General features: G+C 40.2%; 1 protein-coding gene across 1 annotated transcript in view; it reads left to right on the forward strand.

Annotated features, from left to right (window-relative positions):
* The window catches only part of LOC139731413 (T-complex protein 1 subunit alpha-like), a 138,435-nt gene that overhangs the window by 30,497 nt on the left and 91,306 nt on the right, over positions 1-16,632 (forward strand). Inside the window, 2 exon segments of the mRNA XM_071642300.1 lie at positions 6,544-6,629; positions 7,637-7,765. Coding sequence (XP_071498401.1) covers positions 6,544-6,629; positions 7,637-7,765 — 215 coding nt within the window.

Here is a 16,632-nt window from a genome sequence, read left to right on the forward strand (position 1 = left end):
CTTTCCCCAGAAAATGTGTCACAGAAAACAAGTGCATAAATTATAAAAGAAATAGAAAGGCTTTTTGTTATTTCTCTGTTGGTCTACGATGTTTCATCACCTGATTAAACAAAAAAGGAAATGTAAACGGGCACAAAATAATACGGCAGGGGTACGAGCTTTATAGTAACTCCCGCGTTTCCCGCACAACGCGCTCTCAGTACGGGAGGGGTGCGAGCTTTGTAACTCCCGCGTTTCCCCTCACACCCTGGGGTGGGGTACGATCTTTGTTATCCGAGCTTTGTAACTCCCGCGTATTCCCTCAACTTTATTTTGCAACCTATTTTTTTTTTCGAGAAAAGTATGAATGTGAATTTATTGCCAAAGATTGAAGAACTTTACCCAGAAAATGTGTCACAAAGTAAGTGCATAAATTAGAAAAGAAAAAGAAAGGATTTTTGTTGTTTTTCTGTTGGTCTACGATGTTTCGTCACATGTCATGATTCATGATTTTAAAAAAAAAAGAAAGAAATGTAAAACGGGCACAAAATAATACGGCAGGGGTACGAGCTTTATAGTAACCCCCGCGTTTCCCTCACACCCTGCTCTTAATACGGGTGGGGGTACGATCTTTGTTATCCGAGCTTTGTAACTCCCGCGTATTCCCTCAACTTCCTCTGAGCATCACGAGAGGGATGAGAGATTAGTGCTCCCGCGTTTACCGCAGAAGCGCACTCCACTGAATAGAGAGTGCGAACTTTGAAATAGCCCGTAATCCCTCCTCTGGTATAGAGTTAGCAAGGAAAGGATGCGAGATTGTAACTCACGGAATAATAGAAAATGGGCTTACTTTGATGTTGACATGCATTTCTAGTACAATCGTTGCTATAGTATATATTCAAGTTTCTCAATAATAAACGTAAGGAAGTAGATTGAGCGCAACGCTTGTGATTTTGCTTTTTCTTTTCTTTTTCCCTTGAATAAAGAAAACACTTGGTGCTCATGCAGACGAAAGATAGAGAAAGATAGTTTGTTGCTTGCACAAAAGAAAATTACAGAGGTTATAGTAACAAAGTTGTGATGATACTAATAGGCCTACTGTAATGACAGTAATTAGAAGAAGAAGAAAAAAAAGAAAAAGAAGAAGAAGAACAGAAAAAGATTAGATAACAGTAGAGAAAGTGCATAAATTAGAAAAGAAATAGAAAGGCTTTTTGTTATTTTTCTGGTCTATACGATGTTTCATCACCTGATTAAAAAAAAAGAAAAGTAAACGGGCACAAAGTAATACGGCAGGGGGACGAGCTTTATAGTAACTCCCGCGTTTCCCACACGACACGCCGTCAGTACGGGAGGGGTGCGAGCTTTGTAACTCCCGCGTTTCCCTCACACCCTGCTTTTAATAGGGTGGGGTACGATCTTTGTTATCCGAACTTTGTAACTCCCGCGTTTCCCGCACAACACGCTCTCACTATGGGAGGGGTGCGAGCTTTGTAACTCCCGCGTTTCCCTCACACCCTGCTCTTAATACGGGTGGGGTACGATCTTTGTTATCCGAGCTTTGTAACTCCCGCGTTTCCCGCACAACACGCTCTCACTATGGGAGGGGTGCGAGCTTTGTAACTCCTGCGTTTCCCTCACACCATGCTCTTAATACGGGTGGGGTACGATCTTTGTTATCCGAGCTTTGTAACTCCCGCGTTTCCCGCACAACACGCTCTCACTATGGGAGGGGTGCGCTTTGTAACTCCTGCGTTTCCCTCACACCATGCTCTTAATACGGGATGGTGGGGTACGTTCTTTTTTGTAACTCTCGTATCCGAGCTTTGTAACTCCCGCGTTTCCCGCACACCATGCTCTCAGTACGGGAGGGGTGCGAGTTTTGTAACTCCCGCGTTTCCCTCACACCCTAGGGTTCGATCTTTGTAACTCTCGTATCCGAGCTTTGTAACTCCCGCGTTTCTCCCACACTCCTCCACTGAGTACGGTAGAGATGTGCAACTTCCCCGAGAATGAGTAGCGATTTACGGATACCGTACATGTAGTAATTTCTTCACAAGGTTTTCTCCGTATTGTTTAAAGATGATTTTTTTTTTTTCTGGAAAATTATTGCATGGTTCGATGTGAATTTATTAACAAAGATAGAAGAACTCTTCTCAGGAAATGTGTCACGAGGTGAGTGCACGAAGTCGAAAAGAAAGATTTTTTTTTTTTTTTTTTTAATAATTTCTCTGTGAGTCTAGAAAAAAACTTCGGGAAATCACGTGCTTGTAACATCGCTCCATTCGTAATACTGCTTTGCAGTTTTGTGCAGTGGACTGACAGGAAGGTAGAATCGAGTCCCTTTCACCTCGCTGCGTACAGGGCCCTATCCCTCCGTGCGAGTTTCTAGTACGATGTGCTGGCACGTGGAATTAAATTACAATGAGGCAGCTTTCTTTGCGTGCTTTTCTTCTTACTCTGCAAATAATTGCAACTGTCACTGTGCTGGTTCGTCTGCAAGCACACGCGCTATGCAAGGATGTACCTGTAGGCCAACACAGCGCAAATCGCACACTCAGCCATGCGAAGCACAGCATTGTTCATACATTGCGTTGATCGTACATTGGGCTTGCGTTGATCGTACATCGGGCTGTTTTGGCGTGTTTCCCACACGATAAATCGCACGCGGTCTCGCTGCGTTGTACTCCCGCTGTATTCCCGCGTATCCCCGCAGGTATGTCGGAAGTGAACACCGATTTATCCACTCGAAGAAGCACGCGGGAATACGCGGGAGTGACACAGGTTACCGTGAGCGCTACTGTACATGTACGTACACATCGTCTCGTATCTCGGAAAGATACTTTGAGTTTGAATCAGATACATCGGGACGCGAGTGAACTGAAGGTATGATATTTGAGATCAGGAGAGTTGTTCAAGCTTATTAAAGAGACTTTGAGAAAGGGCATATCATACGTCATAAATAATAACTTTCATTCTAAAAGGGCACCACGGCCCCAAGAAAAAGGGCACATTTTTTTTTTGGGCCGTAACTTTGATCAAAAAACAAAAGGCATTGCGGCCAACGAGAGGGGCACCGACGGCCATGGCCGTCGGTGGCCGTCGGTTAATTCGAGGCCTGAGCTTACGAAGCCAATAGTTACCGCTGTTCATTTTCAAAACTGAAGGCAAACATCCGGCTTTTTTTGGTGGCCCGGCGTGCGTTTTTGGTGACGCCGGTCGCAAATAAACCATTCGCGAAATCGTGATTCGATTCGCGAAAAGACTCCGCTAAATCGCTACATTCGGCAGGGGCTACGTCGTCCTTTCACCAGGTCTCGTTACAAAACCAAAATCTCGTGTGAGTTCTTGCGTTACCTATCGTTAATTTTAACGAAACATCGTTAATTTGCGTGAGGGATCGTTACTCATCGTTACTACAAACGTTAATTTTCCCGATCGTTACTTTGCGTTACTAATGATTCAGGTGAAACCGCTTGCGTTAATGAAACGTTAATGTTGATTAACGCAAAGTTTCTTTTGGTATATACTGTAGGGGGATAGAATCTCAATTCTATCAAATGGGCACCATGCCCCACCTGGGGGGACCCAGGGGGCCTAAATTTGGACTGAAATTGTAAATTTTCATCCTTTTCTTGAAAACCCTATCACAAATTTTCACCAAACTTGGCAGGTAGTCCCATGGGGATTAGATTTCAAAGTATTTGAATGGGCACCATGCTTTCCTTGGGTGCCCCAGGGGGTCCAAACCTCATAAATCAATGAATATTCTGTAATATTTTTCTCTAGTTCTAATCAAAAGTGATAGGGCTTTAAATCTTTTTTTGCCCAAGCTGCATTAAATAAATCCAACATTCTATAAAGTACAGTGTACTTGGTAGGTATTTTTTACCAGTGTGATGGAATATGTAAATGGACACCTAGCCCCGGAGACCGCGCCGCCAGGCGCGGTCCTGGCGGCTTCCCCGCAGTTTCGCTTATGTTAGTTCAAGTATTCTGTGTGCGCTTGTGCAAGTGATTGTGAATTCTGTGAACATCGGTGAGCTGCTTATAAGACATCATTTTGTGCATCACAAGCAATGAAATGCATCAAACAGTCGCCGATGATAGTCATTTAGGTTTCATCGACCCATGTAAGTATTCCTAGTAGTTTCTGTTGAAAAATTAAGGAAATATAGCGCCGCAAAGGCACCCGTTTGTTCAACATGAAGATCTTTTATGGGAGCACGGCGCAGCCGCCACACTGCGTGTGGCGGCTGTCGCAGTAAATGGACACCATGCCGCCACTCTCAAAGCTACCTCCACCGTAAGTTTCCATTTTTCTCAGGTAAGAGTCTGCAAGAATGCATGGAAGGTGAAGTTGCGATACTCGGGTGAGCGCGTGACCCCCGGGTCTCTCTTTTTTTTTTTACTTTGTTATTTTCACGAAGTTTGTTTCATTAATTCTCCCCCCGAAAACGCAAGCACTGAATACTTTCTTCTTCTTCTTTTTTTTTTTCAGCAATGCGACTATGAAAATAGTTTGGTAATTATTATAATCTGGAAGTATAGGCCTAGCACAATAAAGAATAGAATAGACGGGGCTCCACACTAACTTTTATTTTTGGTGGCCCGATTGGGCCACCAATATCATTACCATTATTCATTTCCAAATTTAAAAGCAAACATCCGACATTTATTGTATTATCGTACGGAGCCGAATGTTACTGCTGTCCATTTCCGAAAGTGAAGTGAATCATCTGACGATTATTTTATCATCGTACGGAGCCGAATGTTAGTGCTGTCCACTGTCGAAAGTGAAATGAATCATCTGACATTTATTTTATCATCGTACGGAGCCGAATGTTACTGTTTTTCATTTTTGAACATCAAGGCAGACATCAGACATTTATACCATCAAACGCAGCTGAATGTTACTGTTATTCATTTCGAAATAGCAAATATCCAATATTTATTTTAGCATCGTATGGGGAAGAATGTTATTGCTATTTACTTTCGAACGTAAAAGCAAACATCCGGCATTTATTTTATCATCTTACGGAGTTGAATATTATTGTTATTCATTTCCGAACGTCAAAGCAAACATTCGACATTTTATTTTAGCATCTTCCGGAGCTGAATATTATTGCTATTTACTTTTGGACATAAAGCAAACATCAGCATGATCAGACATTTATTTTTTCATCGTACAAAATTGAATATTGTCACTCATTTCCGAACGTCGAAGCAAACATCAAACGTTAATTTTACCATCGAACGCAGCTGAATGTTAATGTTATTCATTTCGAAATTTAAAAGCAAACATCCAACAGTTATTTTAGCATCATATGGAGCAGAATATTACTGCTATTCACATCCGAGCGTAAAAGCAATCATCTCACATTTATTTTAGCATCTTCCGGAGCAGAATGTTATAGCTATTTGCTTTCGAAAGTATAAGCAAACATCCGACATTTATTTAATCATTGTACGGAGGGTTGAATATTATTGTTTTTCATTTCCGAACATCATAGCAAACATTCGACATTTATTTAAGCATCTTCCTGAGCTGAACGTTATTCCTATTTACTTTCGAACATAAAAGCAAACATCAATACATTAATTTTAGCACCATACGGAGCTGAATCTTACCGTTATTCATTTCCAAAAGTATAAGCAAACATCCGACATTTATTTTGGTATCATACTGAGTCTAATATTACCGTTATTCATTTCCAAAATTAAAAGCAAACATCTGACATTTATTTAGCATCTTACATAGCCGATTGTTACCGCTGTTCATTTTCAAAAGTTAAGGCAAACATCCAACTTTTTTTTGGTGGCCCAATTGGGCCACCAAAATCTTTATTTCTGAAATTTTTATTTTAATTTTGATTTTCATTCAATTAATACATATAATTATAAAAGTCGATTCATTTCCGATTGACAAGCATGCAAACAATCGGTAGGCACTCTAACAGGTACCATGTTGAACATCAATAAACGTCGGATACGTCGAAGAAAATTTGACGTACACGTACCTCGAATTTTGCGTACCTCGAACCATTTGCTTCAGTCCCGACGAATTCAAGGTATTCAAAGTTGACTGTACTTGACTTCATGTTGTGTGGTTTGCACGGGCCAATACCAGCCATCGCTTAGGCGGGAGCACTGCTTAAACGGGAGAAAAACTTGGTCTCCCGACCCCTTGCGATTAAGCGGTGAGCACTGTATCTCCTATGATTTTAGTTCAGTTTTGTTCAGTAGAATTTGAGATATCTACATGGAGATGAAAGTAATTGTACACATAAGTGCTGTATACATGTATAGCTAGCTTTTGGATAAACTCTGACCAAAGTTACATTGTACAATGTACATGCTTGTGTTAGACTACCTGGTAGTTGCTGCTTTATGGCATATAAAACTGTTCAGATTGAGTACTATGTATAGAGAATTGTTGTTCTGTTGACAGAATTCACATTTTGATCATTGATGGATCTATTTTAAATATCTACTACCTCAAAAAAGATAAATAAATAGATTTTCCCCGCCTTTTATTGCCATTTTTGGCCTGATAATCTGCAGTCATGGCAGCAGCAGCCATAGCCAATATCGTCAAGAGCTCCCTTGGACCCGTGGGCCTGGACAAGATGTTGGTGGATGATGTTGGGGTAAGTCAACGAACTATCACTTAAAGAAGTAGCTCTTTTCTTGTTTGTTTTTCAAGTGTCTATTGTTCATGTGGCATGAAAGTGTTCGGCATGTTTGAATTGCTCAGGTTGTTGCTAAAGGGGAAGGCACGAATTGAAAGGATGATAAGCTGTAGTTGTGATAAGAAATTCATTATTACCTCTGTGCAGTATTCTTGATATTGTAGCTTAAACCGCCACATACACTGTAACATACCATATTTTTGGCCAAAAAGCGGCACTATTTCCAAAAAAATAAAGCAGTAAAGTCGGGTCGAGGCCTATATGCCAGCACAAGCAAATGATTGTCTTTCCCCAGAAAATCAGCTGCCTAACCAACACACATTTTGTATGGGACTATGCAATGTGCCAATGAGCAATACAATATGAACCACTGAAATAGTCCATCTTACAGACAATGCTGTGCTCTGCAGTGAAGTGACATCAAAATTTATATTTTCATTACCTACCTACAGTACTTATCACTGTCACTGGTGCCAGTTCAACAAAAGTGTAAACATGAAAGCATAGCGTGATTGCCAATTAGTGTGCACAGCCATTGCGGCGATTGCAGTCCTGCACACATCACATAATAGCACTATCTCATGTACTCGGCTATTTGAAAGGGATCTAGTGTGAATGAAGACACCGGTACTAGGCTATTGAAAAGTGTGTGTGAGTGGACACAGTCACATGCTTAGCCATTCTTCACGTAGGTCCTAAACACAGAAATATCATTCAAAATCCTGACACAAGGTTTGCTTCAACCAGAAACAAATTGACTAATGAGTTAGCTCCCTCAGGTTTTGATGGGGGTATTAATCACATTTAGTGAGAGTTCTGTTTTGCATTGAAAAAACAGTATATTCCCTTGTTGCCTAGTTGCATACATGAATTTTCCTGGTTTCATAATGAACTCAAAAGCTATTATTAAATTGTATGAATTAGAGGAACTGTAATATTGATAATCCATGTTGCATAATCCTCAGGATGTTACAGTTACAAACGATGGGGCAACAATTCTAAAGCTCCTTGAGGTGGAACACCCAGCTGCTAAGGTCCTTGTTGAACTGGCTGATCTACAAGACCAGGAAGTTGGAGATGGTACTACTTCAGTAGTAAGTTCTTATTGTTTGTTTGGCTCCTGCTTAAAGGGATGGTATAGTATTGGTGAAGATGAGGATTGGGCTTTTCACTTTTTGCAAGATACCAAGAAACCATTTATGAAATAGTACAGAGCATACCATTCTAAGAGGACCTCAAGATTTATTTGATGAAAATCGGTTTTGGAATGACTGAGACATTAAAAAAAAAAGGAAAGCAAAGTGATCGTTATCAAAAGTGGGTCCCACCTTTCATGAGGATCTCTCTGTTTTGGATATCTCAGCCATTTCAAAGCCAAATTTTATCAAATCTTGAATTCCTCTTGGAATTGCATGTTCTTTCACGAATCATAACAGGTTTCTCAGTATCTTATCAAAAATGTTGGAAACGTAAAGTTAAGTCTTAACCAAAAATATACTATCCCTTTTACGTCACATTTATTATATTTAGGTGATCCGAGTATCCTCCCGGATCACCTTCTGTATCTGTACGGATTCTTTCTTCTTTCTTTCTTTCTTTCTTTCTTTCTTTCTTTCTTTCTTTCTCCTCAAAAGTTGTGCAGAGGTTAGCTCAGAAAGTCCTCTTCCTATCAATTTCAAAATTATGCCATATGTATCATGTCCCTAAGACGACAGATCTAGTAAAATCATTGTGATCAGTCGACCATGACGTCACTATGATGTCACTATATGAAAACACATTTTTATTCTTATCTCATTAATGGAATGGAATTTTTCAATGAAATTTACGTCACATATATATAGTTCAAGTCAAGCTGATTCTACACATTTCTCAAAATTCATCTATACCCTTAAAACGTGCGCGTACGCGCGCGTTGAAATATTTACATGCTCCAATCGAGCTCAAAAATTTTTTGCACACGTTTCAGACCATTTGGAGCATTTTTCGAAAAATTGAAAAAATTGGACGGACGTGTACGCGCGCGCACATATATATGCACGCACACCTCATGTATATATGCAATAGAAATTTCCCGTTTTTTCACTTTTATCGGATGTCTGAAATGTCAAGGAATATTTATACCAAGTTTCAAGTCAATACAACTCAATATGACGTCATACGGGCCCGTCAAAGTTGAAATTCTGCGCGTGCGTCAATGGCGATATACTGTGCAACTATGCCAAAAACTGCGAATTTTAAATCCGATTCTACTTGTCAGGATGGATTTTCTTTACATTTTCTGAAAGCTGATGAGTTGTACATGTCATTTCATGGGTTGGCAATGCTGAAAAAATTATTAAAAGATATCAAATTTCTTAATAAAATAAAAAAAGTAAATTTTCAAAATGACGTCATCAAATATCAAGTTCACTCGAGCGTATCTCACTTATCCTTTGCCGATTTTCACCCAAATTTCAGTATGTTGTAGCTTATTAAATGCTCTGTCATAATTGTTATAACAAAATTTTGATTGGATGACGGCATCACCTCGTAAAAATGGATTGAAAGTAATATTGTCAAATTTGACCAGTTTACGTGTTATCTCTATGGGAGTGCAGTTTTTCTGGAAATGAAAATTGACATGACTATCATTTTCGAGCACTAGCTCACTTATGCTTCAGTGAATTTCTCCCTGATTTTGATATGTTGTAGCTGAGACTTTGGGCTGTTGTTAATGTGCCCTTCATTTTTTCATACGATGTCGGAATCACGTCAAAAAACTTGGTTGAAATTAAAGCTTATATTCGATGTATTGGGATATTTCTTTCTTTCTGCCAGTTTCTTTGCAATAACTCAAGAAAAACAGCCCCTATCACCCCCATATTTTGCACATGTTTAGTTCATGTCACATACATTATTTCATAAAATAACAACTACTTAATCGGACACCATCTTGGGTATGTAAATTAGGGTCAAAGGTCATAAATGTTTCATCCTGTATCTTGGTGAATACATGTCCTATCTTTCCCATATTTTGCACACGCAAAGACCATGTTACAAGAATCATTTCACAGAATAACCACTTTTTGCTCAGATGCCATCTTGTCTGTGCAAAGTGGGGTCAAAGGTCATATGTACTTCTTTCTGTATCTTCGTTAAGACGTGTTATCTCTATGGGAGGGAATTTTTCTAGATGTGAAAATTTACATGATTGTCTTTATCGAGCACTAGCTCACTTACCCTTCGGTGAATTTCTCCAACATTTTACTATGTTGTAGCTGAGACTCTGCGCTATCGTATGTGTGCCCTTCGTTTTTTCATACGATGTCGCTATGACGTTAAAAAACTTGGTTGAAATTAAAGCTTATCTTCGATGTATTGAGATATTTCTTTCTTTCTGGAACTTTCTTTGCAACAACTCAAGAAAAACAGGCCCTATCACCCCCATATTTTGCACATGTTTAGTTCATGTCACGTACATTATTTCATAAAATAACAACTACTTGATCGGACACCATCTTGGGTATGTAAATTAGGGTCAAAGGTCATTAATGTTTAATCTTGTATCTTGGTGAATACCTGTCCTATCTTTGCCATATTTTGCACACGTATTGATATAGACGATGTCGCAAGAATCATTTCACGAAATAACCACTTTTTCCTCAGATGCCATCTTAGGAGTGCAAAGGTGGGTCAAATGTCAAATGTACTTCATTCTGTATCTTCGTTATAGTGTATACAGAATTTGGTACCAAAGATGGCAGATCTGACTCCCTTTTCTAAATGAGAATCCAATATTACACGGCCAATGTCTCTAAGCACAGATGAATGTTCTGAAACCTGTATGGTCATGCCTATTCCGATCAGGACTCGAATCATTGATTTCCAAAGAGATCGGATCACCTAATTTGTCAGTGTTGACAAATTACAATCTCTAGTTGATTTTATAAATTGTTCCTTATAATTTTCAATAATAAGATTACCTTAATTGTTGGCGGCACCTCTGCATAGGTAGCACCCCAAGTTTGGCACAAAAAAAAAAAAAAAAAATGTAGAAGGATTTCATTTTGCTCTTGAAAGAGTTTCATCACTGTTCAGAATTTTGACAACAAACTTCATTTCTACTTCTGCCTGGTTATGCATGTTTCTGCCATGAAGTGTCACTGGAGACATTATGTTTTCAGATTGTCCATCCTTCCTACCGTCTGTCCTTAATCAACTTTGTGGGCAACGTAACTTATAAATCATTGGAGGTATGCCTATGAAACTTTGCATATGAGTGGACGAATTTGTACCTATCAGCTCTTGGAGGCACATGCTTAAGGTTAAGGGAAGGGATATTTATTCTCACTAGCGTTCTACCGCGGGATCCCGCAAATTTGCGGTAGGACGATTTGCCGAACGCGTAATACGCGCTGAACGTTTTTTTCCTCGCGCAGCGGCAGGGGGAAAAAAATCGTGCGGAGGAACGCGGTAGGACGCTGATCGTCCTGCCGCGGTAGGACGGGCGTGATTCATTCTTCGTGTGCACGCAACTACGGGCAGATACTGAAGTGGTGCACGCACATCCTTTCCCCGTTGATGATCGGATCTGTGGCACAACCTTTGTAACGTTTGATGCATGCACGATACACTCGTACACTGGCGCTGAAAATCTAGTTACATGTATCATGTTGTAGTGTATTTGGGCGGCTCGTGTGTTCACGCGGGGTTAGTAACGGTGCGTTTCAATTTTTGAGTTCTCACGATCGTATTAATAAACGTAATTTTACACTTTCTTTCGATCTCAACATCTGCAAAACTGCGTTTGACTTGTTTGCACTTTACGAATTCTTTGAGCTCTGTCACAGCACGATCATGACAAAGTTTTGTCAAATTCTTTCGAAATCATGCTCAGCAAAACTGTGTGTGATTTGTCTACTAATATACAATCTAGCAAATTCTTTGGGCTCTCTCCAGCACGATCATGACATTTTTTTAATCTAATTTTATCTTTTTAAAGTTTTTGTTCGATCTCACTTTCAGGAAAATTGCGAGTATTTTTTTTTTTTTGGTTTTTTATTTGAGTTTGTACAGTACGATCATGACATGTGAAGTAAACTTCAATCTATCACACACTTTCTCATACTAGTAGTAAAGTTGGGCAAGCGTTTTGGAACAAGGAAAAAAAAATGCTTGACCGAATCGGGCAGGCAAATTATTTTGAAGTCATGATTCCTTTCCCCCCACATTTTCCCTGAGCTCCAATATCAATAAACCCATAAAAATCGAGCATACGGAAGCCCTAAACTAACGACTGTCTAGCGCTGCTACGCAGTTTCAACAACTTTCTAACACTTACTTTTCGATGAAACACGAACACTCGAGAGATCGCTATGATCGGAAGTACGAGTAGTTATACAATGTACTTGAATATTCCATTGCAATTTGTGTGTGAATAGTATTCCGTAGTGACAAAGCCCAATATTTTGGCAGTAAAAGTAGCCACCAGCAGAGGAAACTGCCGTTTTCTGCTCGCCGTAAGCTGTTTGCAGCTGAGTATAGGTGACCCCCCTCGTAAACAGCCCTACAGTACTAAGTAACTGTTTGTGCACCACGTGTCTGTAGAGCACGCAGCGAATTCGGAGAAACAAAACAGAACGCAGTCACGTAGACAAAGTTGTGAACACCAACTTGACCAAGAAGGAAAACATGAAAAATCCCACGATGGCAAGGTGCCAGACTTGGGGAAGGGTGGGGCGGTAGAATAGAGAGCATTCAACAAAGGAAACCGCGCGCACTGGTGCATTCCTGGAGGTTATAAACAGTCTGGGGCCTGGGGGACCCGGGATGGACAGGTAAGGAAAGCAAGTCGAAGACCGAGGGCGAAGACCAAGGATGTCAAACATTTGATATAATACGATTCGTTTAATATCACAGGCTATTTTTTCTTTTTCCTCTCATTTCTTATCTGTATGATCTTTCATTTATCGGTAAAAAGAAAAAAACAGTAATTAATGTCAGGATTCAAATAACTTGTTTTTTTGTGTGCCTTATTTTCTTTTCTACTAAATTATATCTTACCTGAATTATCACCACTGATCGGGGAAAAAACAACAGTAACTGTTTGTTTCTCACAGTTCACAATCCGACGTTTTTTGTTTTTGTTTTTGTTTTGTTTTTTTATAAAGAAAAAAAAATGAAAGAGAGAAAAAAAAATTCGGTTTTCCGAAGGTTCACTTTACCAAATATGCAAAAAAGAAGAAAAGTTAATTAATTTTGAAGGTTTGTTGATTCGAAAGCGAAACACAATGTGTAATTCTGAAGATTCCGCAATCCCGAAACTAATAGGCCCTAAAGTTTCGTACCACGCAGACCTATACATGAGAGTTCGTTCTAAGATTAACAAACTTTTTCTCAGATTTACAAACCCTGGGGTAAATGCCTCATTAATATTCGTATTAACGAATCCTTACATTTTCTTTAACAAACATCTGGAGATTTTGCGTGTTTCAGATTCGAAATAACGGGGTCATCGAGACCGACACCCACGACTCATACAGCCCACGAGTTCGACATTGAAAACAGGTCCATGAGTCATACAGGTCACGAGTCATAGAGCCCACGAGTTCGACGCTAGGCAAATGAAGTTCATGAGTTCGACACTCGGTAAAAACGGCTCACGAGTTCGACATAAATGAAAACAGCCCACGAGTTCGATGGATGTACAACACGGGATTTAATGTGTCGATCTCGTAGGCCTTTAGTAATTGGCTAAACACAGTCACGTGATGGAGGCACATTGGTTATGTTCGCAATGGGCAGAACATTTTTGTAATGCTCTCTCATGGGAAAACATTTTCACGTAAGAAATGACAAAATGATACAAACGATTGAACGATCATATTTTTCACGCAATCGATAGGATAAATTTGCCTATTCCGTACAATGTGAAAATTAAAGCAGATGACCGATAATCGTAATGCGTACGAAAGAGTGATAATTTGACTAACCTATGCATATAGGCCTACTAGTAATCTAACAGATGATGACTTTTGTTGTCGGGAACATGTACCAAGCATTCCACCATCAGGGTTTGAAACACTATTTCGGGAGGCTGTAAGTTCCTCGACTTCGTCTCGGGACCTCCCTCAATAGCATTTCAAACCCTTCGGATGGAACATTCGGTATTTTCCCTAGACATCATCTATGTCGAACTCAGGGCTGTATGACTCGTGAGGTGTATGACTCCTGGACTGTGTATTATGTAAATATGACTCGTGGGTGTCGGTATCGTGACGTACATGCACCCGAAATAACGAAACATCAGAATTTCCTTTCAACGGAATAATGCATACCGTGCCTGAAAGAAATCAACCATTCTAAGCCAAAAGATATACTTACTTGTTACAATTATATCTCCACGTTTTCTATACCTCCTTGTAAGGTATCACTCACTGCTATATGAATACTCCTCGATAAAAAGTAAACTATGTCGAACCATGTTTTTAACTTATCTTGCCTTAAAGATTTTGTCTTTTCTTGATTATCCCTAATAACCAGAAGGTTCGATAATAAAAAAGAAATAACTCTATAAAAAAATGAGAGGAAGAAAGGATCGAAGGTTCGTTCATTTGATAACGAAAAATGATTCGGTATACTGCAAGTTCGTTTATCAGAAAAAGTTTCGTACGACGTGATTCATTCTCTGATCAAAGAATCTTATTTCATTTCCAGAGAAACGAACCTTCGGAATAATGCCACAAGTCGGATAAACGAACCTTGTTGATTATTTTCGGATTGACAAACTTCTATAGTCGGCAGTGGGAATCTGCGTGTATCGGATTTGCAATAACGAACCATCGGCATAACGAACCTCCTTCTTCTTCTTCATTTTTTTTTTTTTTTTGTCGGAAAATGAACACCACGCCTAGAAATCATCGATAGTGTCGAATAAGAATGAAACTGATTTCTTATACCTCAAAGATTATTCTTTTCTGAACTTTCTCCCAATGCCCGAATAAAAAGAGTGCATGGTTTTCGAGCGTGTTGCTCTGAAAGTGCTTTATTCCAAAGGTTCGTGAATCCGAAAATGATGAATGATATGGCCTATCAAATTCTCCGAAGGTTTGCCAATCCGAAATTAAGGTTCGATTTTCTGATGGTTCGTCAGTTCAGGGATTATATATATATATATATATATATATATAAGGGTACTGTTCGTTATTTCGAAGGTTCGTTAATCCGAACTTGTCTGGCGTTATTTCGAAGGTTCGGTAATCCAAATTTAGGGTTCGTTATTCCGAAGGTCCGGATGAACGAATTTTCGGATGAACGAACCTTCGGAATAACGAACCTTATTTCATTTTCGGATTAATGAACCTTCGGAAGAACGAACCTTTGGAATAACGAATCTTCGGAACAACGAATCTTGGGACTAAAGAACCTTCGGAATAACGAATTGTAACCATAATGGTTGAAAAAAATGGTGTTATGTTGAGGCGCATGTAACAACTGTTACAAACACAAGAACACACGATTCACAAACTGGAATACAATCGTAATCTCAATTTGTGGAATTTATGAATTTTATATCTACTCCTGACATTATTGTGATGAAAGAAAAAATATCTGCTTCTTTGCATCTCTAAACAAGAGACCCGCGGGTCTAGCGCTCACCTGAGTATCGCAAGTTCACCTTTCACGCAGTCACTAATCTAAATTATTCACAGCTCTACCAAAATTTGACCAGGCATTCTGAAGTAGAAGATGAAAATGTACAATAAGGGCCCAAATTTTTAAAGATTCCTTAATTTGGGGAATTGGAGGCCCCCTGGGGCCCTCTGGGTGGGGCATGGTGCCCATTTTGATAAATTGAGATCCTGACCCCCTAAGGATGCTACCTGCCAAGTTTGACGAAAATCTATCATGAGGTTTTCAGGAAGAAGATGACAATGTACGATTCAGGCCCCCATTTGGACCTTCCTAACCACCCCCCCCCCCCCCCCCACCCCTGCCCCCAAGAGGGGCACCCCTGGATCTCCTATGAACAAACTCAAAACTACAGTCATTAATGTACTCACTCATAGTATTATCTTAGCTGTATAACTTCTGATTCTAGAGAAAATTTTTAACGATTCCTTCATTTGGGGGGTTTGGGCCCCCCTGGGGGCCCCCTGGGTGGGGCATGGTGCCCATTTTAACAAATTGAGATCCTAACCCCTTAGGGATGCTACCTGCCAAGTTTGGTGAAAATGGGTCATGGGGTTCTAAAAAAGAAGATAAAAATGTACAATTTAGGCCCCATTAGGACCCCTCCTCACCTCCCTCCCCTGGGTCCCAAGGGGGGCACCCCTGATCTGCCATGAACAAACTTGAAACTGCAGTCATCAATGTACTAACTCATAGTATTAACTTAGGCTCCATCACTTCTGGTTCTAGAGAAGAAGATTTTTAAAGATTCCTTAATTTTGGGGGATTTGGGCCCCCTGGGGGCCCCCTGGGGGCCCCCTGGGTGGGGCATGGTGCCCATTTTTAACAAATTGAGTTTAACCCCCTAGGGATGCTACCTGCCAAGTTTGGTGAAAATGGGTCATGGGGTTCTCAAGAAGAAGATGAAAATGTACAATTTAGGCCCCATTAGAACCCCTCCCCACCCCCCTCCCCTGGGTCCCAAGGGGGGCATCCCTGATTCTGCCATGAACAAACTTGAAACTACAGTCATCAATGAACTAACTCATAGTATTAACTTAGCTCTATCACTTCTGGTTCTAGAGAAGAAGATTTTTAAAGATTCCTTAATTTTGGGGGGTTTGGGCCCCCCTGGGGGCCCCCTGGGTGGGTCATGGTGCCCATTTTAACAAATTGAGTTCCTAACCCCCTAGGGATGCTACCTGCCAAGTTTGATGAAAATCGGTCTTGGAGTTTTCAAGAAGAAGATGAAAATGTAAAAAGTTTACGCACGACGCACGACGGACGACGGACGACGGACGACGGACGA

The sequence above is a fragment of the Diadema antillarum genome, unplaced genomic scaffold (genome assembly GCF_040938485.1).
Source record: "Diadema antillarum isolate AM-2024a unplaced genomic scaffold, OU_Dant_1.0 seq00000369_RagTag, whole genome shotgun sequence".
Lineage (NCBI taxonomy): Eukaryota > Metazoa > Echinodermata > Echinoidea > Diadematoida > Diadematidae > Diadema > Diadema antillarum.